The 25,869-nt window shown below is 45.2% G+C and overlaps 1 protein-coding gene across 2 annotated transcripts in view; it reads right to left on the bottom strand.

Moving 5' to 3' along the window:
- Nucleotides 1-25,869, bottom strand: part of LOC139416419 (agrin-like) — a 275,974-nt gene that overhangs the window by 139,526 nt on the left and 110,579 nt on the right. Inside the window, exons 1-2 of one of the 2 annotated variants that reach the window (XM_071165013.1) lie at nt 7,716-8,105; nt 3,582-3,620 (exon numbers count right to left, since the gene is read on the bottom strand). In XM_071165013.1, coding sequence (XP_071021114.1) covers nt 3,582-3,620; nt 7,716-7,878 — 202 coding nt within the window. In that variant the 5' untranslated portion in view covers nt 7,879-8,105. Of the gene's footprint in view, nt 1-3,581; nt 3,621-7,715; nt 8,106-25,869 lie in introns of those variants that run through there. The other variant, XM_071165012.1, reaches the window with a different exon arrangement.

Genomic DNA, 25,869 nt, shown 5'->3' with positions numbered 1-25,869 from the left:
AACTTGAGAGTACAATTGACTCTACTTAAATCTGACTGACAGGAGTGTCAAAACGAATTCCAGGACTGAACCAACTGGTTCTCTACCTGTTGGAGTCACACTGGCTCCTCGGGATTGATACACACACTATCACATGGAAAAGAACAATTCCACGCTAACAGAACGATGTTTGGACTCCGATTTTTGCAAAGTTTAACAAACCATGCAACTCTATGCACAAGGCCAAAGTTGAACAATTTCCACATAACATTTTACAAAAACACATTTACTTGAAGAATAGTTCAGATGCTAAATTTGGTACAGTAACACAATAACGGCACAAACGGTCATTCGGTCACCAAACTTTGCATCTGTACTGTTCTTCCAGTTAAGATCAATACCATATAATAGCCATTATAGCAATCGGACTGTGAAAGAGGAAACTTACATTATGCTTAATGTGTAAATATTGCAATGACCAGAGGCAGAGAACCAGATAAGTGTGTGTGTATACAACATGCAAATTGCCCTCATCATTAACATTAAACTGACAACCTTAGCTAGCAAAAGGCCGCTAGCTCAATGCAATATAACTGACCCCTCACCAAAGTCCAACCCGTGTGGTTCTGCCTTGAACAACGGACTGAGACTTTGCTCTCTTGTTGCTGGGCAAAATGCTGTCACAACAGTCTTATTATTGTCTGGAGATGACAGGCAATAATGACTGTGGACTGAGTGCAGAGACTGGCACTTTAAGCCGCAGCAGAGAGACTAATTAGAGGGTGCTTTGTGACTTTGTCACTTTTCGGCTGGTGATTAGCACTCATTTATTGGGTGGAATCTGCCGTCTAATTGTAGGTGGTGCACGCCACAAATACTGTGCAAGTGCTCTCGACTCGTGCTGCAAAGACAGCAGATCATCAGTGTCTCCCTATAGGCTTTCTAGATCTGCTCACCCCCCCCCCCCCCCCCTCCAAAAAAACCCACTTCTCTCCATCTCTTCTCGCTAACAAGAATAAATCATCTGCCCAAAAACAAGTTCAGAGACTAAGAGGATATTTTAAAAGTCTGCAGATTCTTTAGTATATCTCTCTGATTTTGGTTAATTAAGTATGTGGAAGTGTGTCCTTGGAACTGAGGACAAGTTCAGTAGAATAGCCCTCCTTTGTAGAACAGATTTGACTAATGGAGGCGCTGTATAAGAGCCTTGGTAGGCTACCACCATGTCCCCACGGCACAACATTCAGCTAGTCGTAGGAGAGGGGCTAGTGTATTTGGGCCATCTCTAATTGGCCCACTAATCTCACCAGCAACTAAATGATCCGCAGAAACGTTGTCCCTCAGGGCTAAATGGAGACTGCAGATGTCTACTTCTGCTCTTCTATGTTTGGATCAAAAAACAATCCTGTTCTGCTGACTGAGAGCCTACAGGACTATTGGAAATGTAATTATGGGCCAGCAGCAGAGCCTTTTAAACGCTTGACTAGTGCAGAAACAAACGTCCTTCAGACAAGCCAAAACTTGAATACGTGGGAAATGGGCGCCACTGCGATCGATAAAAGCCACCATTTTTGGAGGGAAAATGGAGAGATGTACTGTATTGCTTCGCTGACTGCACTCAGTTTCTCACCGGCACGTACTTGACTTGGCTCGGTGACACTATTTATTTCAACAACAAAAAAACGGAGAATCTCTACTCGTCGCGAGCGCAAATCATTTATTGAAGCAATCTCATGTCATTAAAAAGTAAACAAATATCTGCGACGGATCGTGATGCCGTGTGATTGGACCTTTGGAGCACCTCACTTTGATTAAAGGAGTTGAAAAATAAAACCAGAGATGTCTCTCTCCTCTCCCCAGGTGTTAAGGTGAGGGTGAAGTTGAGAAATGCTCCAATCAAGCTCAATTACTCGGCAGGTGCAGACCACGGACACCCATTTCGCATTGACAAAAGCCATTGTCGTGACTCGGCGAGGCCATCATATTCATCGTCTAAAGCCATTGTCGTGACTCGGCGAGGCCATCATATTCATCGTCTGAAGCCATTGTCGTGACTCGGCGAGGCCATCATATTCATCGTCTAAAGCCATTGTCGTGACTCGGCGAGGCCATCATATGCATCGTCTAAAGCCATTGTCGTGACTCGGGGAGGCCATCATATTCATTGTCTAAAGCCATTGTTGTGACTCGGCGAGGCCATCATATTCATTGTCTAAAGCCATTGTCGTGACTCGGCGAGGCCATCATATGCATAGTCTAAAGCCATTGTCGTGACTCGGCGAGGCCATCATATGCATAGTCTAAAGCCATTGTCGTGACTCGGCGAGGCCATCATATTCATTGTCTAAAGCCATTGTCGTGTCTCGGCGAGGCCATCATATTCATCGTCTAAAGCCATTGTCGTGACTCGGCGAGGCCATCATATTCATTGTCTAAAGCCATTGTCGTGACTCGGCAAGGCCATCATATTCATCGTCTAAAGCCATTGTCGTGACTCGGCGAGGCCATCATATTCATTGTCTAAAGCCATTGTCGTGACTCGGCGAGGCCATCATATTCATCGTCTAAAGCCATTGTCGTGACTCGGCGAGGCCATCATATTCATCGTCTAAAGCCATTGTCGTGACTCGGCGAGGCCACCATATTCATCGTCTAAAGCCACTCTAAATGGATACATTTGAACACAACAGCGCCCTTTCTCAAAAACAGCTTTTGCAAATGTGCTGACCTATGAAGTGAATGATTGAGCAATTATCGGACAGAGTCGTTGAGCCCCCAGAGGTGCCTTTTGTTCACAGCTTCAGTAGATAGGGGCTCAGATCATTATCAGCATTCTGCCTGTTGTTTTTCTTACAACCTTTGGCTTGGTAGCCCCCCCACACTGTGAGGATAAGGCTACACCTCCCAGCGATACCAGGAGTACACCTCAACTGTCTGTCTGTCTGTCTGTCTGTCTGTCTGTCTGTCTGTCTGTCTGTCTGTCAGAAATCTGGGGGCTACCAAACAGTGCTTCATGTGTTTGCTGCCATCATAAATATTCATGACCGAGCCAGAAACCAGCTGTTTCCTTCCAATTAAAGAGTGTAGAGATCCGCCATTTGCCAATAAATTGTTGCTGTTTAATTAATGACTCTCGTCGCTCGCCCGCCAAACAACTGAAACAATAGCCCTGCACAGAGTACAGAGATTGCCATCTGTGGAATTAGGCCCGGAAAGCATGGTGGATAACAAGGCTGGGCATAGTGGAAAAACTGGAGCCTCCATGTATCCTTGGCCTACATCTAGGGGGTGTGAGGAGTGACGTTTTGAATGGGGAAGGAGGGAAGATTACTAGTATTACTGAATCATGAGGCTGGAGATGCAGTAGTCTGGTAGAAGCTACTGCACAGCTGTAACTGGGCTTAAAGGAGATGAGAACAATCAAGTCATCATCAATGGCCATATGGGGGAAAGGTGGAGGTGGTGATGCAAACTAAAAGCATCAGGACTCAGAGAGGTGAAGAATACAGAGAGCAGCTCTGAGGTAATTATTTGTAGGGGAGCCAAAACTATGCAGTCAATCGGTGAAGGTAGGGTAGAGTGAGAATTGTCAGAGGACTTACCATCAGGAGGCTGGGCCGGCGTGAAGTGAACAGGTTTGTCTGGAGGAGATAAAAGAGAGAGAGTTAGAAATGGGTTTTTAGTTAAGGCGAGATTCAAGGACTTTCCCATGGGGTGAACCCCAGTAATTGAGTTGCTCCAGCAAAAAGCAGAGAAGAAGATTCTCCTCTGGCTTGGGTATATCAAACAGGCTCTAATAGAGTATCTGAGGGATGAATAGGCTCAATAGAGCCAGCTCATCAGAATGAATAGATTTTCATGATAGACGTACAATTGTTGATGGATATTTACAATTTTAATGGTCCATTCAATTCGCAAACCACACCTGACACCTATTAAAGCATCCGATAATTGGTATTTTGTGAAAAACATAGTCAGGTTTTGTTTCATTATTATCTTAGTTACCACTTTCATGGACTTTTTTTTATTATACCTCAAATAAGCCTAATCGAATGAAATTTCCCTTGAAGAGGACTACACAGCAAAAATAACTGATCCCATACCACCCCCATGTCTGTTTTTTCTTTCCAATGAGTTAGCTAATTGCCTTCACCCATATGACATCATGACCCTGCTGCAGTAATGCATGGGTTATGTACTGTTATGATGTAATGGTACCATGGTAGATGATACGATGATGGCCCAACTACATTACATCTATCACTGGTGTCCTATAGGAACATACAAAGAGGGCATTTCTAGAGCACAGACATGCATACGCATACATACATACACCTCTAACGAAAGGTACATTTAATGGGGGTTTGGGAGCGATGCGGCACTGTTATAGAAAATAATGAGCTTCACTTTACACACAATGACTGGAACAGCAACAAAGTGGTCTACTTTAAACCGATGCGTGAAGCATCACCAACCACTGTAAGTAGATAAGCATGTGCTTGAATCTGTCAGTGCCGTAAATGCTCTTACATCACCTGACCATAGCAAAGCATCTAAGACCCCCAGTGTTCAGTGACAGCGACCTTTACCATCTGCACTCCAACTCGCCTTTCCAAACCACTGAGCAGCCCGTGCTCGCGTCAGGCCAGCCCGCCGCACCTTTCCCCTGTGTAGGCTTGCATACCCGGTATAATGAGCAAGATAAAATCACATCACATCAATTACCCAGCTAACACATTTTCCGCCGGAGCTTCTCGCCTACCCGGCCGTCCTCGCTCGGAGGCGTGAGGCGTCTCCGGCATCGCTCGCTACCTGACGACGGCATCACAGTTAACGGTTGCCAGTGCAGAGTTTAAATTTAGGCTCACTTACAATTGCTTGTCAACAGCTGGGCTTGAGGGAGCCAGAGAGAGAGGATGGGGGGAGAGGCAGGAGGGAGGGAGGGAGGCTGTGTTTGCAATGGTGAATAATGAAGTGTCTGTTGAACTGGTTTCCGAGGCAATCATGACAGTAACAGATTCCAATCCCGGGGACTTCAAAAACAACATGGCACAACAATAGCACAGACACACACATGTAGATAAACATGTACACACACACACACATCTGCTCTCCTTTCCTAAAACGCAAACACACGCAGTATTTGCCATATGGTGTCTTGGAGCACATGACAGCAAATCAACAGAATCTCCTAAATGTTTACCAAATGTAAATGTCTCCATCTCAGTCGTAATGAGAGGAGGAGATAAGGTCTCTACCACCATATCTTCCTTTCCCATCGCCGTCTGCTGTCCCTATACAACACAAACCTTTGTATGTGTATGCATGTGATTGAAGCATCCAGAACTGATTCCCGCTAGATCTAGAGCAGATCGGCAAGGCTCTGCTCTGATGTGCGTGTTTGTGTATTAGGGTGTGTTGGGGTTTGTCTATGTGCATCAGTGTGTGGTGTGTATGTGTGTGTGCATGTTTCTCCTCTCTAGTAGGTGCATTACTCCCCCACAGAGTTCCAGGAACCAGGCCACAGTGTGAAGAGGACAAGCTGTGTGGCCACGTTTCGCTCTGACCTGAGGTCTGTGTCCTCTCCTTTCTCTCGCTCCAGCTCCTCTCCAAACCAGTTTTCCGTCCACGCAGCAAGAGCTTTCCATGTTAATGGCGCTCCGTTCACTTCTCCCTCTCCAGTCTCTCGCTCTCTTTCTCTCTCTAGCTTGTGAGGTGGAGATGGAGTGCTCTCACTGAGTTTGTATTTAAATCTAATGGAATATGTCTGGATTAAATTGATTCAGTAACACAGAGGGGTTATGAATGAACTTCACTTTGGAACGCCCCCGTCGATGAGACAGAGAGAGAAAATAGAGAGGGAGAGAGAGATAGAGGGGAGGGGGGGGGGGCATTTTCAGAATTCTAAAGTGGTGCATTTTGGTTATTTTATTCAAGATCTAATGCAGTGGCATCCTTAGCCCCCGGGACGTGTCTCGTACGTGATTGAAAATCCTCAGGCTGATAATAGCTTCGTGGCGGGCTAGCATGGCTCGGAATGAAGCCTTAAACAGACGGCAGACAGACAGACAGGCAGAGGCACAGAGAGGCATACAGACAGATTAAAAGGGACATTCACAGGGATGCTTTGATGCCCGTATTCTATTTAAAGTGTATATTGTCATTTCCACGCAGAGTTCACAGCTTGATACGATACAATATCATCACCATACTTAGGTGCTGATATGATATGTATTGAGATTCTCAAGATTCTATATGTATTGCGATTCGATACTGCGATTTTATTGCAATTCGATGTTCCAAACATACTGCTCACTATATGTCTGCTGCAGAGGGACGAGAGAGACCCATAAGAGAGAGACCCATAAGAGAGAGACCCATAAGAGAGAGACCCATAAGCACTTTTATTTCCATCAGTCATGGAAATAAAGGTGCTGAAAACATGTTGGCTCACCATTTAAAAAGAACATGGAGAACAAGCTATAAAAGGAGTTTTGGTGCACGTGCAACCGACTAGAGATATATTGTCAAAAATATTATCCCAATATGTAACTTTATAGATTTTTCCGCCATTACTCCTATTTAGTCTCCGTAATGCTAATTCACGTGGGTGTAATGATGATTATACTCCAGACAGTTTTAAACACCTTCAAAGTGAAAAAAAATGGAGTGTTGATTAGGCTTGAACCTTCCGCACAGGCAACTCATCTGACACGGGACTCCAGTGCTGAGAAATACGTGACACTGAATAAAGCAGTGCTATCGAACACATACTGATGTTCCTGTGGTGGCACACCTATGTGGGTGTCAGGACACAATCGGGACAACAGTGATACTGGCGTGTTCCTATTCCCATCGCGAAGAACCAATTGACATTCATTGATTATAAAGCTTTGAACTACTGAAAACTGTGTCATTCAGGCAAGACATAAACCAGTTATGTATAACTCTGAAGCGAGAGACAGATAGTCCCCAATGTACAACTTACAGACAATACGTCACCCCCCCTCCCCTCCCCCCCAAAACACACTTATGAAATGGCAAGTCGCTGCGTCGAGCTCGCGCTCCAAAAGGTCACTCTCGTGTTGCCTAATGGTAATGTTGCTGCTCATCTACCAGCGAGCCACCAGGCGAAGCACAGACAGAAGCTTATGCACCATCGTGGCATTTTCTATTCAGGCCGATAACCGCTCAAAGTGGGGACACTTTCCATGCCAAGAGCTTTTTCTATCGTCCAAAGGCATTTAATCTGGCTACTTTATCCCACAGTTCAAAGGAAATGCCAAGGCTTTGGGGGAGATAAAGGACTCAAAAGAAGGAAGCTGGGACTGTGCGTCAAGGGAAAGCTGACTTTTAACGTCTGAGATATCCCTCCACTTCATCCAGCCCCAGCCTTTCAGACAGCACCGCCAGAGGTCAAGTGGACCAGTCTTTCATATCTTTTCTCAGCAGAGTAAAAGACCTGAGAGACTGTAAGGTGTTTAATAGTCTATGTAAACTAAGCGAAATCCTACCGACCCATAACTTTTCTCGTACCAAAAGCCATGCATGCATACTCTTCCGCACCCCCACACCCCAAGTATACATACACATCTGGCAAACAAATGCACTCACATATAAAGCCTTCATACTCCTGACCATGACACACAAACACACATGGCTACAGGGTGACAGAGGGAGTACGTTGTATATGGGGTGCGTGCGTATGTGTGTGGTAGTACGATTGGTGGACGTACAGTTGTTGAGGAAGAGCAGCACGGCGAAGCCCAGCGTGGAGGTGGCCAGCAGGATGAGACATATGTTACAGGGGATCATAAAGTAGCGCACCACCAGGGACACCTTGTGTTGGTACATCCGGTCCCGCTCCGGGGGCGGCGTGGGGTAATGGCAGCTGGTCATGCTCCACTTCCAGAGTCCGTCCGCCCGGTGGGAAGGTACGGGTAACGGGGTGGGAGAAGAAGAACCCAAAGAACCAAGGAATAAAAATGACACCAGAAACTAGGGAGGAGAGAATGATAGACTGGTTGGTAATGGTTGGTAGATTCAGCCCTGAATCCAGCTGTGTTCCGCCGTGGGGAGGGAGTCGCAGCTGCTTTCAGAAAGATGCGTCGAGGAGCTTTCAATGGTTTCCAGGCAACTCATTTTGGACAGTAATAACATCCATTGGTGGGAAGAGGACAGAAGGGTGTGTGCCTGCACTGCTATAGGCCACCAGCTGTCCATGCTACCTCCATTTTAATACAAGTACTGGAAAGGGGATGACAACAGATTTGTGTGTACGTATGTGGAGTGAGTATATGTACAATATGAAAGTGTAAATGTGTGTGTGTGTATGTGTCTCTGTTTGTGTGTGTGTGTGTGTGTGTGTGTGTGTGTGTGTGTGTGTGTGTGTGTGTGTGTGTGTGTGTGTGTGTGTGTGTGTGTGTGTGCACGTGCTAGATCAAAAGGTGCCAAAGTTCCACAGTAACTCAACAGTAATTACAGTAAGAAGCCTCCTTGATCTCTTTGCAGCACTGGTCCACTGTTGCAAAACACACTGGTCTCCTTATTGCCCCAGGAGCCCTCACAACACAAGCCAGGTTCCACCACACTACCACAGCATTCGTCAAGAGTAGCTGCTGGTGATTTGGCGGGGGAGCATCTTTCTCCAGCCTCCTGTGGCTGATAAACTGTGAGCTTGGGGCTAGAGCTCCGGCAGCTTTGGCGCTCTGAAGACATTCATTAGCCTCCTTTTCTTTTCCTTACAAAACGCTCCAAGGAAAACAACAACAACCGGCTCTTTGTTTTCACTTGGCTGCCCGCCGGCTTATTGTTCCTTATAGCTCTAGTCAGGACCGAAATAAAGGCAACAGCAACACGGCAATGCGACTGTCTTCTCCGAGCACGAAGCTTCCCCCGTCGCTGCGCACTTGTATCTAGCGTTAGCGTATTTAGCAGGGGGGCTAGTAAGCAGCTGGCCACCACTCGATTAACCATATGCTCTTAGGAGCGTAAAGGGGATTCTTTTTTTCACCACCCACTTCCTCGATTCAAAACACTGTGGCCCCCTTCCCCCTCGCCACTCGCATGTGGGGGCCACCCTTGGAGTCTGGAGAAAACAGGTCAGAAGAAGTAGAGAGGGGTGGAAAGTTGGAGAGGGGAACAATTTACGCCCCCGGCTCTGTACCTCAACATGAGTTGTCCTCCCCTCAGCTCTGTTCCGCCTGAGTCCGGCTATACAGAGAAGCGACAAACCTCAGCCCGACACACAGACTAAAGAAAACCCACAAAAGAAATGGAGAAAGGAGGGAAGAAAGAGGGGAGAAGTCTGTGCCAGATGAGAAATTAACAACAAGCCCTGAATACTTTTTATCTTTCTTTCCTCGTGTTGTCCACCCCTGATGGCATATTCATCCAAAAACAAATCGCAAGGGGGGTCTTGTTACCGCCCTCTGTCCGAGAGTGTCAAGTTGGTTTTCTCCTTTTCAAAAAAGCAGTCGCTTATTCACCCCTTCTTCATTGAGAGTATAAGCTGCTCAGTTGCTCATTTCACTCTCTCTCTGGCTCAGTCTCCCTCTTTTTTTCTCCCTTTTCTCAAGAATCCACTCCTTCTGTCTGTTCCTGCTCCAGAGGCTACTCCCGGTTGCTTGTCCTGGGCTTGGCTGCGGATGATCTCCTTCGAGTTGCTCCTCCGAGGGACAGGCCCATTCACTGGCAGCCAAAACAACAACTTGGAGCTTTGCGTATTCACGGAGTATTCACAGCGCACACAATCCCCAGGCAGCAGGTAGTCCACTGTGTTAATTCACTCTGCTGCTCAGCCAGCCAAGCCCTAGTCAACGAGAGAGAGAGAGAGAGAGAGAGGTAGAGAGAGAGTAGCCAGCCAGCGAGCTGCAGATAGAGACAGCCAGAGCAGAGAGCGATAGAGTGAGAGAGGAAAGAGGAAGAACAGGCGAGCGGTGGCGCCTGACACTTCGTCCACCTCTTGCGTTTTACAACAGCGACTGAGCGTGTTGTCTCCCGAGCACCGTCACTCTCCAGAGCAGCACTTCTCCCTGCCTGCCTCAACCCCAAGGAAAAGACAGCGCAGACAGGAGAGGAGAGGGGGAATGAGAGAGAGGAGCTGTCTCTAACAAAGAGGGGAGGGGGAACAGGGGGGGGAGACAAGGGAAAATAAGCTTTTGGGAATACTTAGGTCATGTTGGGGTGGGAGGCAGCAACAGTGCAAGAAAAAACAAAAGAGGGATTGGTCTCTTAAAAATGTCACCCACATCCTCGTTAAATCTGAATCAGAAAGAAAACGACCCATTAAGGTCAGAATCAATCCTAAGGTTTTTAACACACACACACACACACACACACACACACACACACACACACACACACACACACACACAAACACATTTAATGAAGTGAAAGCAGAAAAATAACCATGGGGGAATACAATCATGTACATTTAGGTCAATCAAATATTGTCCAATTTGCAAACGCTAATTTGGCCAAAACACTTCCAATCTACTGGCAACATGCTTCTGTAAAACCTCGTTCTATATGCTACACACGAATAAGCCCATATTCAATTAAATCATATTCAAACGAGGGATGTTTGTATTCCACGCTCACTTTCATGACACCGTGCCACATGTTTGTCCTCCCTTCCCCCCGTGTCAAATAAGAGAAGAATAACTCAAATAAATATTTTTATATTCAGCAGGGCTGGCGACTGATCTGAGGAGAACAAATATGCACCTAATCCATAGCATGTCATTTTATGCGCTTTTTAAAAAGAAATATCTTTTTTCTGTTCGATACTTATAATGAGGTCAAAATTGTGGGGCGGTCACGGCTTGTTTTAAAACCCACCATACATAGGTATCTACTTACACCAACACAATGACAAGTGATCATCCGAGCAGGGCAGATGCAAGGCGGTACATATCATCACAAGTTTTGATGTTCTTTTACTCTCCATCTCGCTGTCTCTTTCCCCCCACCCTCTGCCCCACATGAACGCACACATACAACCACGCGCGCACACACACGTACGCACGCGCGCACACACACGTACGCACGCGCGCACACACACGTACGCACGCGCACACACGACGACACATTAAAGAATACACACACGTATGCACGCGCACACACACACGTACGCACGCGCGCACACACACGTACGCACGCGCGCACACACACGTACGCACGCGCACACACACACACACGTACGCACGCGCGCACACACACGTACGCACGCGCACACACGACGACACATTAAAGAATACACACACGATGATGCATAAAGTAGCTTAATTTATACAGAAAACACACGAGGAAACAATCCCATTGTGTCTTTCAGACACACCTACAAACATACACTAACCCTTCACATCTCTCAAACACACACAGAAAATACACATCTCTTTCAGTCTCTCTCTGACAGACACACTCATACACGTACGTACACACACACGCACACAGGATGGGGATCTGCTCTGGTTAACCATCGCAAGTCATTTATCTCTTTGGACACGGTCTTGTCCCTGTCTTGTTTGGCCCCGCGGGGACCCCTTGCTCTGTGGTCTGGAGGTAAACTCCCAGAGAACACAAGGTCACCCAGGTCTCAGTCACCCTGGAGGGGGCAGGCAGTGTTCAACCACCAGCTGCAGCCTGCATCCCAGGGCTCCGCTATGCCCTCACAGAACAACATGATACCCTAGCCAGGTAGGCTACTCCAGCCCAGACATCTGCTTAAGCCTGTCTCTCAGGACATGGTACGCAAAAGCAACAATCTCATTATCTTCCTACAGTGACCTAAAGTACCTAAACCATACAGAATCCAATCAATAGAGGGCGCCACCGAGCTGCTGCTCTTCTGATCCACTCACTGTAGTGCCAACATGACCCAAATAGAATCCTCTGTTCACATCAAAGCTCGTCTCTGATCCATTTTTAATGCGCTGATATCGCGAAAGGTTAACATCTCTCTCAGAGTGCTTTGAAATGCCAATTTCCATAAAGCAGCCAAAAGAGTTGGACTGACTCCCTCTTTAACATGATGACGGTCCAACCAAAAGGAGTTAGCATGCAGTTTGTGTTATGTCTCTGTATTCTCGGTGGGTTGCACCGTTTGCATGGGTGACTGGTGACAAAAAGAATGTGGGATCAGATGTGAGAGCAGTCGAGCACACGTCCTGGTCGTCCAGACGACCAACGTCTCGAGCTAATTGATCAAAAGCCGTATGAAAAAGCTGTACGCCAAACTGAATAACAACTTAGATTATGGTAAAATGGGGGTTAGGGACATTTGTGTTCAATGTTTTAGTGTGCAGTGTACAGTTGTGACACGTAGACAGGGTGTCTGCAATGTGATATGAATTGAAGATGAGAAATAAGTTGTCCATAATAACCCAAAAGGAAGCAGGGAAGAGGAAAGTGGAGTGATGAGACATGTTTGAGCTAAATTGAGATAAAAATTGCCATGTGAATCCAGCCGTGCTGTCAAACCCATGGAGAGACGCCCAGACGTTCTGCCCTATACAGTTCCACTAGCAGGTGGGCCAATTGTCTTGCTTCAGGATTACCTCCAATCACCATAAATTACAGCGTTCTGGTTTCCAGCAGATTCCCAGACTTCCCAGTCAACAGGGTGTCCAAGCTGCCGTCCACAAATCCGGATAGAGGGAGAGATTGGATATTGATAGGGAATGGGGTGCGGGGGGGGGGGGGGGCAAGCCAGAGCCAGGGGCCCTTGCAGCTGTGCATGTCTAATGTCATTATCCTTCATTGGGTTTAGGAGTGGCAGAGAAATAGAGAACAAAACAGACAGATCAGTTCTGAAGACAGGATGGTGTTGTTACGCTTGGGGCTAGTGATCAACTGTGTGATCTAAGTGGGAGCGGGGATGTACCAATGTTCCAAAGCAGGGTGGTCTCTTCTTAACAACATGACTCACGCCATGACACACACACAGGACAGTGAGTGACGTCGTCGTTCCTTCAGTTGAGCTCAACGAGCGTGATCTCAGCCCACTCCCATTGCAGAAGAAACTGGCGCTGATCCAGGATAAACTTTGCTTTTGTTTAACAGCCATTCTTGTCTCATTTACCAGCTGTTTACCGTTGACCCTGTCTCAGAATGCAGTGAAAAGCTGATCCTGGATAATTTCATTGTTATGACGTTATTGTATTGCTGGCTGGATTGTTGCTATGGGTTGTTATTCAGTCTTCTGCTGTCTGTAACTGATCCTAGTTCAGTTACTACTCCTCACTACCAGCACAGGCCTCCAGTCATCACCTCCCTCCCCCTCTCTTCTTCCAAAAGCCCCATCTCCTCATGTCTCAGCAGACCGCACAAGTAAGATTTTTTTACATTTATTTAACCTTTATTTAACTAGGCAAGTCAGTTAAGAACAAATTATTATTTACAATGACGGCCTAGTGGGTTAACTGCCTTGTTCAGGGGCACAATGACAGATTCTTACCTTGTCAGCTCGGAGAGTCGATCTAGCAACCTTTCGGTTACTGGCCCAACACTCTAACCACAAGGCTACCTACCGCCCAGAATAGCTGGGCACGGCTGAGATCTCCCACGCCATTGTGGCAGTAACCTGAAGACTGATCCAGGGCCAGTACTGAGCCCCCTAGGCATCCCCGCCACTACTGCTACACTACTCTGCTAATGGAGAGGAACTAACCAGCAGCAGCCACTCATTCATTAGCCCTCTGCTTCCTCAACCACCTCCCCCTCCCTCTTCATCAGTGCTAACAACAATAATGATCTGAGCATTTAATACCCTCCATGCTCTGTCGACTCAAACTGTTTATTCATTTTTTATCCCCAGCACTTTTCCCTTAATGGCCCTTAAAGAAATTATTCCAATGGTTGTGCAATGAGAGAGAAAGAAAAAAGGGAGAGGAGTAACAGAGGAAAGAACTGCGGGAGCTTTGCTGCTAGCGCCAAGCTAGTTGGAGACTGATGCTCTTCCATGTGGCGGACATGTGGAGTGTGATCCAGCGTGGCACTGGAGGATGGGGTGGTGTGTGTCAGGGTACAGGGAGTGTCGGTGATCCACAGAGAGAGCAGTTGTTGTTGGCTCAGACAGCCCTGACAATGGGTAGGTACAGTGATGTAGCTGGGTGCTGATTCAGGTGTCAGTCTCTGGCCCAGGCAGCGATCTGTCAACCAGGGCCACATTAGGGTGAAGTTACACAGTCTGCGCCAAGGGTGCACTGCACAATTCCTCCAGTCCCATAGTCCTGCTGGCTAATCGCTATCGTTAGTCACCTGGTACTTCCTTGATCAATGATTGTCATTGATTGGCTGGTGACTGCATGCACCTGGTTTCCCAGGGAGAAGGCGAATGAAAACCAGCAGGAGCTGGTGGATCGTAGCTAGGCACCCCTGGTCTATGTCATGGATACTGATTTAAAGTGCATAATGTTCAAGTCATCATTGATGTTGTGTTGTAATGTTAATGAGCGGTGTGAGATGCTGATTGGCCACAGTGGTTCACCTGACAGATTCCTCCCTGACAATGACCTCTGTGGTCAGAGTACTATGGGATAGATTGAGGGGGTACACCAAGGGTCAAGGGTCAGGGAGAGAGGTCGTGGAATGCAGAGGGGCGGGCAACAGCGTCGAGTAGCAGCGCTGCAAGCGATAAATTAAAGTAAATGTTGAAATGTCAGATGGCTGCTGGGGAGATGTCCAAAGCAAACAATCCAAATGGCACGAGGGATATCTACTGCCCACACACAGCACAGGAAGAACCTGCTGGACCAAATCAAAATGTGATCCTCTATTTATCATATACCATACAGGATGCACTCACCAAGAGTAAGAAAACAGTTGACTAGTGTGACATTAAAAATCTTTCACATTTTTATGTTTTGACAGTACATCAAAAACACTGATTTACCTCGATTCTCGGTGACATAGCACGTCCATATGTACACACACACACACACACACACACACACACACACTTGAACCACTTTTTACTTTAGCTGACAGTGACAAGCTATTATATACTGGGACTCTTTCATTTGCATTTACAGTAATGAACTCTCTCTCCTCTCTCTCTCATCCCTCTTTCTCTCTATCCTCTACTTGCTGCTTATTCTCCGTCAAGCCAGATCCTCTTAGATAGAGGGCAGAGAGGGAATCTTAATTGGCACACAATCCCCATCGTTGAGAAGCCGTCCAAGAAGAAATGGTTATAAATGATTTACATTCCTAATCAAACGCCTCGCATTCAACTTCTCTTGCAAGACGGCTTTTTTGTGTTTTCGTAAATAATTCCCAGTCCTTTTAACAGGCTACTGCGAAATGAGGCCAGGGTTGAAAGTAGAAGAAGACGAAGAAAGGAAGAAGATGCAGGATTATGGCACCGTAGTTGACGAAATGAAACATATGAAACACACTGACACTGTGAAGAAACGTGTTTCCCTACAAGAGCCACAGCACAAACCCATGTCCAGTGTAGAGGTTTCTCCCTCTGTCTGTTGTTGTGACAACGGTAGACTGAGCTAGGAGGTCGGCAGGTCGCGTTGACACAGGTGTTCTGGACACGGAGGTAAACAGGGTCGCTCCATTAGCCAAGAGACAGGCTGTTGCCGGGCGGAGGGTGAATCAGTCTGAATACAGCTAGAAGACAGGAATATATCTTCCTAACCTTGAGACACACCAACTGTCTGTCAAATAAGATCCTACAGGCAACTGTGTGCAGATGGACAGAAACACAGACACACAGTGGGGTGCACCCATTCCTCAGACATTCATTGGGTAGTAGTTTTAAACAGACTTTAGGGTTTATGCCTTACAACATGGCCAGCTATACTGTGGTAAAGAAGCTATAGGGAATCTGAATAGCAGATTCGGTTTGCATTCCAGTCACTGTGTCCTCTGATCAACAGCAAATGAAAAATCTCAAACAATTGCCAGAATTCCCGATAGGACGTGTACAACATTCAAGTTGCAGAGGTTTTTCTGGAAACAGCAATTCCAGGCTTCATCACTGAACTGCATCAATGAGAAAAAGACGAGACATAACAAAAACAATCTGGCCTGAATCAATAGAAAACGGCACGTAAGGTGTTGAGTGTGTCGGCACTTGGGGCACTCCACGCAGGCCCTTTCAGATTGTTGGAGATTCCCCCTGGGTGTTAACCAAGACCTCTATCGCATGCGGAGGGAGTTGTAAGGAGAAGAGAGATGGGAGAGGGAGAAGTACTGTACATCATTACATGATCTCCATTACTTCTCACTCTCCGTCTTCATCCCCTCACACCACGACAGCTGTGACTCAATTAACGGTGAGAACACGCTACTACACTAGTCTATATTCGAGGGGAAAACTGATAAACGAGGCAAATGATGAGGAACAACAACGGTCAAAACCATGACGACGACTGAGGCAGTTGCATAGTTAGACAGAGCCCTGCAGACGAGTGGCAGACTGGAGTGGGTAGTTAAGCCGGAAGTGAAAACAACGTGGGGCGGGGACAGAACCGTTACCATGAGGCAAATTTCACAACACACTTGAAAATCCACTGTAGCTGGCCCCAGAGAGGGGACACAAGGCAATGTAATTAAGCAGATAAAAGGTGAAACTGAGGCCTGCATGGATGTAAAGAGAGTAAATCACTCACACACCCAGGAGATCATAACAAGGCAGAAGTCACACACCACCTGTCACCACGCATACACGCGCACGTACAGTATGCAAGTACGCACACACCGTCTACATCAAGCAAATGTAGTTACTATTCCAACAACTTCAATATGGTTGTTCCATCATATCCTTGTCTAATCATAAAACTACAGCAGATAGAATCTATAGGCCTCTCTACCTCATAGATTTACGTGCCCTTATCTGACATGGAAGCGGGGTTGAATTATTTCACTGTTGCTACGGTAACACAGTATGCAGAAACCGTGGTGTGGCCAGAAATATGCTCATTTATAAAATTCAGTTACGTATTGGGATATTCTTTTTGACAATGTATCTCAATATATCTGTTCTCCGTCTTCTTTTTAAATGGTGAGCCAATACGATTTTACAACTTTTATTTCCATGACTGGGTCTCGCTTGTCTCTCTGCAGCAGAGAGTGAGCAATACGTTTGGAACATCAAATCTCAATATCGAATCACAATACATATAAAATCGGGAGAATAACAATACATAACGTATCGGCACCTACAGTGCCTACAGAAAGTATTCAGATCCCTTGATTTTCCCACATTTTTGTTACGTTACAGCCTTAATCTAAAATGGATTTAAAAAAAGACAAATAAATCCTCAGCAATCTATACACAAACCCCATAATGACAAAGCGAAAACAGGTTTTTAGACATTTTTGCAAAAGTATAAAAAATACAAAACAAAAATACCTAATTTACATAACTATTCAGACCCTTTGCTATGAGACTCAAAATTGAGCTCAGGTGCATCGTGTTTCCATTGGTCATCCTTAAGATGTTTTACCTATGGTAAACTGATTGGACATGATTTGGAAAGACACACACCAGTTGATAGTGCATGTCAGAGCAAAAACCAAGCCATAAGGTCAAAGGAATTGTCCATAGAGCTCCGAGACAGGATTGTGTCGAAAAACAGATCTGGGAATGGGAACCAAAACATTTCTGCAGCATTGAAGTTCCGCAAGAACACAGTGGCCTCCATCATTCTTAAATTGAAGAATTTTGGAACTAGATCTGGCCGCCCGGCCAAACTGAGCAATCGGGAGAGAAGGGCCTTGGTCAGGGAGGTGACCAAGGACCCGATGGTCACTCTGAAAGAGCTCCAGAGTTCATCTATGGAGATGGGAGAACCTTCCAGAAGGACATCCATATCTGCAGCACACCACCAATCAGGTCTTTATGGTAGAGTGGCCAGACGGAAGCCACTGCCCAGTAAAAAGCACACGATAGCCCGCTTGGAGCTTGCCAAAAGGCATCTAAAGACTCTCAGACCATGAGAAACAAGATTCTCTTGTCTGATGAAGCCAAGATTAAACTATTTGGCCTGAATGCCAAGTGTCACGTCTGTCGGAAATGTGGCACCATCCCTACAGTGATGCATGCTGGTGGCAGCATTGAGAGACTAGTCAGGATTGAGGCAAAGATGAACGGAGCAAAGTACAGAGATCCTTGATGAAAACCTGCTTCAGAGCGCTCAGGACCTCAGACTGGGGCGAAGTTTCACCTTCCAAAAAGACAACGACCCTAAGCACACAGCCAAGACAAGGTTGGAGTGGCTTCGGGACAAGTCTTTGAATGTTCTTGAGTTGGCCAGCCAGAGCGCGGACTTGAACCCGATCGAACATCTCTGGAGAGACCTGAAAATAGCTTTGCAGCAACGCTCCCCATCCAACCTGACAGAGCTTGAGAGGATCTGCAGAGAAGAATGGGAGAAACTACACAAATACAGATGTGCCAAGCTTGTAGAGTCATACACAGAAAGACTTGAGGCTGTAATCACTGCCAAATGTGCTTCAACAAAGTACTGAGTATAGGGTCTAAATACTTATGTAAATGTTATATTTCATTTTTATTTTTTTCTTTATTAGCAACATTTTCTAAAAACCTGTTTTTGCTTTGTCATTATGGGATATTGTGTGTAGATTTATGAGGGGTAAAAACAATGTAATCCATTTTAGAATAAGGCTGTAACTTCACAAGATGTGGAAAAAGTCAAGGAGTCTGAATACTTTCCAAAGACACTGTAAGTATCGTGAAAATACTGTATTGTGTGGTCCCTGGCAATACCCAGCCCTAATTTATAGCCAATGCAAAGGGGGCCGCTTGGCATGACACACGCAAGGTGATTTCGATAATATGGGTCAGTGTCACCATATTCCTACCAGCCAGTGTCACCATATTTATATGAGCCAAACATAAAGGAAAACATTTGCCACCTCTTCTCTGTTGTTCATCTCCCTCTATCCTAACACCTGCAGGCATTTGCATTCTGTCGGCTTTGCTTCTTCCCTTTAATTTCTTTCTCCCGTGCACTACATTTCCTGCAAGATAACGTAGCGGCAATTCTATCACTGGCATAGCACAGAGGCAGTGGATAATGCCTTATGCATCCAAATCTCAGCTTTTCCAAAAGCCTACTTTGCTTTTCTCTTACCTCCCTCCCCCATTTCATCTCTCTTTACACCTCTCGAGTTTCACATCGACATCTCACTAGTGACAATCAAATCCAGAGTTTGTCATCTGACCCCAGAAATCCCCCCTCTCTCCAACCTCACAACCCTTTTGGGAAAACCCACCCTGATCATGTGTCTGGCCTCTCCAAGGCAACAAATGAGTTCCATGGCCTCTCCGCTCACTTCAGTGTCACAACTCACTCATCATGTGATCTGTGTCACCACCCATATAAGTAGACCACCTCGGAACCTCTCAACAGGGTTTGCCATTACTTGTTCATTATTGTTCATGGAGGCAGGCTGAGGCAGGAACACAATGCAGGAAAATGCAGGTCTGGATGTGTGTGATGTAGTGTGTGATTGAGGATCTGGGGCACCCCCCTTTAAGTGGTAAAAATAGACCCGGTTAAAGGGAAGAGGCTCATCAGGGCTCATTAATGTGTGATGAATGAGGTGGCTGAGGTTGCTCGGCATGGGGACCTAATGCTGTTATTATGCCCCGCCAGTGGTGGACAACCTGGGGCCTCGGGGGGTAGGGTGGGGTGGATGGTGCTGGGGGTTGTAGACCTGTGGTTTACAGTTCCCTGCCTCCATGCTCCTACAGACTTTGTCTCTGAGTAAAGCTCTCTATTTCATCAGAGAGGGGGAGGGGGCACGTACAGTATACACACACGAATACTCACACACACATAAACAGAGACACACAAGCATGCACACACACGGGCGTGGACACACACATGTTCAGAGAGACACACACACAGACCAACTGCCGGCAATCAGATCTCAGGGGAAAAGGGGAGCCAGAGACGGGAGAGAGAGAGACAGAGAGAGAGGGATGGAGGAGGCAAATTAGAGGGGAGTTGAAAGAGCACAGCAGTAGATATAGTGAGCATGGGAGAGAAAGAGTGTGGGGGGAGGTCAAAAAGGCCATTTTGTGCGTGTGTGTGTGTGTGTGTGTGTGTGTGTGTGTGTGTGTGTGTGTGTGTGTGTGTGTGTGTGGTCGTTAGCAGCCTCTGTCAGAGAGGAGAGAGAGGTGGAGACGGAGGGAGGAAGAGGACAGAGAGAGAGAGACTGGACTAAGATGAAAAGGTAAACCGAGGAGAATGAGAGAGGGAGAAAGAGAAAGAGAAGAAAACGAGTGAGGCAGCGTGAGGCTGAGGCTGAGGAAAGCCAAGCAAAGGACTCCGAGGGGGAGGGTGGTGAGAAGAGACAGAGAATAATGCACTGGTGTAAGTCAGCCTGCCAGAGAGAGAGGGAGAGAAGGAGAGAGAGGGAGAGCGAGAGGGAGACAGAGAGAAGGAGAGAGAGAGAGAGAGAGAGAGAGAGAGAGAGAGAAATTGAGCAGTGTAAGCCTTCAGCTAGGCTTGGGCGGTATACCGTATACCTGGGTATTTGGAAAATAGCCACGGGATGTTTTTTCAATACCGTCAATACCATTTAAACAATTTATTTTACGTTTTTCCATACATTTTCATATTTGTAGCTATTTTTTAAGTAAATACCTGCAGTCCACTTGTTCAATGCGTTAGAAGAAAAAGCAGATCGCGTTCTTCATTTCACCTGTCATATTATTTTACATTATGAAGCTGAAGTAGTTCCCCAGAACAGTTTGGCCAGTAACATGTTTGTCTGTAAATAGCACAACGGGAGAAAGAGGGAGCAGGTGAGTCCAGCTGTGTATTGACATGGGTCGTGTTTTATATTGAAAGTCAACAGTGCTTCTTGCCTCAATAGAGTGATCAGGGACGTGCATAAATATTTTTCCTTCACAGAAAATACATTAGTGCAAAACATTCGGCAGAAAATAGCTTAATTTACATCAGACGACAAGAGAAGGACAACGCTATTTGGCTGACATCCACAAAAGTAAATGAGCTTACAATGAAAAACCAAGGTATATCTCCCTCACTTTAAGCATCAGCTGTCAGAGCAGCCAGTATCTCTACTTGCACATCATCATCTGTACATCTATCACTCCAGGGTTAATGCTAATGCTAATGCTGTTAACTGCTTTGCTTTATTTTGGCCAGGTCGCAGTTGTAAATTATAACTTGTTCTCAACTGGCCTACCTGGTTAAATAAAGGTGAAATAAAAAACATGAAAGTTCACATGCATTTCTGCCCCCAAAAAATTTATAAAAATAAAAAAAAGTTTATGTTCAAACTCTCCTGTGAAGTAGTGACCTGCGACATATGCCTAGTTTCCTGAAACGGGTCACATATATGTTATTTCATAGTTTTGATGTCTTCACTATTATTAGTAAAAATAAAGAAAAACACTTGAATGAGTAGGTGTGTCCAAACTTTTGACTGACACTGTCTATGTAAAACTCTATGAGCTGGATTGCGTGCCTGCAATTAGTTTATTTTCGTTTGTGCTTGTTAGCATATCTAGCTATCGGCCTCCATGGAAATTTGCTATTACTTGTGCTAATTTTGTTAGCATTCTGGCAATAGGCGCCCAATGGCCTTTTGTTGCGTTTTTGGCGCTCCCTTGTGTACTAAGCCGGTAATACCGTAAATCCCGGGGTGAGAATCTGGATACAACACAACCCTACTATCAGCCCCAGCTGTCTTTTTGTGGAGTGTGTGTGTGCACATGTGCATGTGTGTGTCATGTGTGTGAGTGCATGAGCCTGTAAGTCTGTCCTTTCAGTGTGTTGTGTGCATAATCTTGTGCATGTGTGTATTGCTGGCAGGCCTGGGAGTTCATGTCAGCTCCTCATCACTCTGTGGCTCTGGCAGACAAGCAGCCAGCCAGGCAGGCAGAGTTAGCTTGTGAGACAGTCCCAGTGGGGGCTCTCAATCCTGGGGTAGAGGGTCTCCGTCCACTGACCAGACCTCCTGCTACAGCCTGGACATGGTCCAGGACCTTTTGCTCCTAGACCCATCTGGACCAAGGCTAGCAGGCGCCAGAGCCAGAACCAGCATTTCCTCTGGGACTAAGCAGCTAGTAGTGCTCTCACTGGCTTTTGGAGGTGAGACAGGCTAGTTATGCTAGTGCCAAGAATCACAGTCAGTAATTCTAACTATTTAGCTTATTACATGAGACCGCTATTATGCTGACTGTTTAGCTTATTACATGACACTGCTATTACGCTAACTGTTTAGCTTATTACATGACACTGACTATGCATCTGGATCTTCAGCTCATGTTCTATGGACTTGTTAGGGGAGAAAAAATAGTAGAGAGCTTCAATCTTAGTTTCTAGGAATACTTATGAATGTGCATCAAATCCGCTAAATATGCCATATCAACAATTGAGGCATGTACTTTTACAATCCCAATTTATTGAAGGATTTAGGATTCAAAGCCTTGCAATACAGAACATAACCTTGATTCTCCCTTTCAGTAGTCTGTCATTGTACAGCCTGTACGTACACAGACCACTGGGTCAATACGTTGACTCATCGGTCAATCCACCATCTGCCCACCTTGGTCAATAAAAAAGCACCCCGATCCTTTTAGCTCTTGGCTCCATTCCATGGTAGAAGGGAAAAAAACACTCTCTAGTCAATCTAGCACTACGCTCTTCCAACTCACGCGTCATTCTCCATTCTGTCGATCGATCACAAAACACGATTTTTAATTGCAACCTTACAGGTACAGCTAGAGAAGAACAACCACCATTTATGCCTTCTATTTATGTGTCTTTCACCACTTTATCGATCAGACAGCTAGATTCTAATATTCATGTAGGCTACAGCTAGAAAAGAACGATGACCATTTACCCCCTCTCACGCGTCCCTCTCCGTTCTATAGGTCAGGCAGTTAGAGTGTAATAGACAGGTACAGCTAGAGAATTTATTTGTATCACCTCACTCTAGCCATTGTAATTCTACATTTCCCCCTCACTCCTCCCTAACTTATCGCTCTCCTCCGTTCTATCAATCAGACGGCAACATTTAAGTAGACAGGTACAGCTGAAAAAAATAATAACTTTACTCTAGTTATTATAGCTGTATGTCTCCCTTCCCCTTTCTCTCAACGTATCATTCTCAATTCAATCGATCAGACAGCTTATAATAGACGGGTACAGCTGGTCCCCTCGGCAGACAGCGGAGTGGCCCGGGAATAGGGTCGGCATATTGAAATGAACAAATGAAGACGTCTTCCTGGGAGAGTGAGAGAGAGGGGGGGGGGGATAGTGGCTCTTTGGTAAAAAGGATATTGTCTCTCAGAGGCTGAGGGCCCCTCGAATAATTCACCCGGAAATACATTTCCATCACCTCATTCATCTTTTCCCCTTACTCTCTCGGTCACTCACTCTCTCTCTCTCTGACACACCACTGCTTTGCCACACACCACGCTGTTAATTTGCTAACAAAGGACATTATTGTACCATCAGATTTGTATTTGTATTTATTATGGATCCCCATTAGCTGATGCCAAGGCAGCAGCTACTCTTCCTGGGAACCAGAAAAATTAAGGCAGTTATATATATTTTTTTTCAATTTAAAGTTTTATTAAGTTTTCTTGTTTTTCATTCAACCAACAAAACACATTCCACATTCACAGATGTGACAGGCTTTAAAAAAAATAAAAATAAATAAATAAATAAAAATAATAATAATAATACTTTTGAAAAAATAAAAATACAATTAAAATGAATGATAAAGTCAAATAAAAGCATTTATTTTTCTTAATCTATATATTTTCCTTGGTACATATATATATATATATACCTACATACATACATACATACATACGTACATACATACGCACATATACATACACACACACACACGTACTCAAAAACTAAATAAAAAAAAAAATAATAATAAATAAATAAATAAAAACATATAACACTTGCAGCAGCACTATCAAGGTTCTTATCAGCTATTTCAAGCATTCGCTGAGACGACGGGACAATAATTCGTTTTTAGGTTTTACAGTACCTTACACAACATGTGTCTGCGCATTTCCCTAATCACCCCGTTCACTCTGTCCAGTTTGAAATATAGTTGAATAGTGGAGACCAGAGTCTATCAAACTTGGGCTGTCTCTTGTGGAGGTCATAAGTGAGCTTTTCAAGAGGAAGAAAGTCAACAATCTGGTCAATCCACATTTTGAATGTAGGGGGGGTATTAGAGGCCCACAATAGAAGAATACATTTCTTAGCAAAGTATGTAATAGTCATAAGCAAATTTTCTCTGTCAGGATCAAGGACAAAGTCCTGCTGGGCATTAAGAAGATAGATACACGGGGTCATATCAAACTGTACCTCTAGTATTTTCTGTGCAGCAGTATGTACAGATTGCCAGAATCTGGCAATCTCCCTACAGCTCCAAAATACATGCATATAGGTTCCGCTTTCAGCGGTACATCTTTTACAGTTAGGAGACATATCTGTTTTCATTCTATGGAGTCTCAAAGGAGTATAATAAAATTTGTACAAAAATTTGTAATTACATTCTTTCATTTTTACACTGGTAGAGGAGCAGTATACCCTGTCGCAAACCTCCGCCCATAACTCATCACTGATAGTCAGACCAAGGTCCTTTTCCCAGATTATTTTCAAAGGAGTAAAGGAGGAGCTTCCTTTCTCAGAAAGGAGTCTATAGATGTATGATATTTTGCCTTTAATGGATTGTGCTGTGACAAGAAGGGTTTCAACTTCATTCAACTGAGTTCTAAACCTCCTATTGGAGGTAAATTAGGAAATTACATGTCTAATTTGAAGATATTTAAAAAAAATGGGATCTTGGCACATCGAATTCACTGCAGAGCTCTTGAAAGGATTTCAGTGTAGTGGTTTTCTGATGAAATAGGTCTGAAAAGGTCCTGATTCCTAGAGTATGCCAAAGATTAAAGTTGGCATCCCTCAGGGCTTTTGGCAAGTCTGGGTTGCCTACTATAGGCGAGTGAGAACATATTTGGGAGGAAATGCCCAGGTATTTCTTACAGTCCCTCCACGCTAGTAGGGTGCTGTAAATCGCAAAGGTTTTGGCTATGTTGCCCACTTCACTAAAGTTATTAATGAATATAATTGAGCTTAAGGGCAATGAACCACAGGATTGGGCTTCTATCGGAATCCACGTTGACTCTTGTCTGTTTGTGATCCATGTTAGCATGTTGCGGATTTGGGCAGACCAGTAGTACAGTTGAAGGGAGGGAAGGGCAAGACCCCCTTTAGATTCAGGTTTTGATAAAGTGGAAAACTTGATCCTAGGTTTTTTATTGCCCCATATAAATTTGGTGATGCTTTGGTTAGTTGTTTTGAAGAAGGAAACTGGGAGATAGCATGGGAGCATCTGAAATAAGTAGTTTAGTCTAGGGAGGACGTTCATACGGATTACATTAATTCTTCCTACTAAGCTAATTGGGAGGGAGATCCAGGTTTGGAGATCGTTCTTGATTCGATCCAGGAGTGGAAGATAATTTTCCTTAAAAAGGCTATTCAGATCTGGTGTTATGAAGATCCCGAGGTATTGAAACCCCTGTGTTTTCCATTGGAAAGGACAAAGTGTCTTCATAGAGCTGGTGAGTGTAATATTGAGAGGGCAGACAGTGGATTTGTTAAAATTGATCTTATAACCTGAAAACTTGCCATACTGAGCAATTGTGTCTAAAATGAGAGGGAGGGATTTCTCAGGGTTGGATATGTAGAGCAAGACATCATCCGCGTAAAGCGAAATCTTGTGCTGCAGGCCACCTGCAGAAACACCCATAATACTTGGATTGCTCCTTATCAGCTCTGCCAGAGGCTCCGCCCCCAACAAGTAGAGCAGCGGGGACAGCGAGCACCCTTGTCT

Source organism: Oncorhynchus clarkii, chromosome 9 (assembly GCF_045791955.1).
Source record: "Oncorhynchus clarkii lewisi isolate Uvic-CL-2024 chromosome 9, UVic_Ocla_1.0, whole genome shotgun sequence".
Taxonomy (NCBI): Eukaryota; Metazoa; Chordata; class Actinopteri; order Salmoniformes; family Salmonidae; genus Oncorhynchus; species Oncorhynchus clarkii.
The sequence above is the reverse complement of the archived record's forward strand: the minus strand, read 5'-3'. Positions and strand labels throughout refer to the sequence as shown.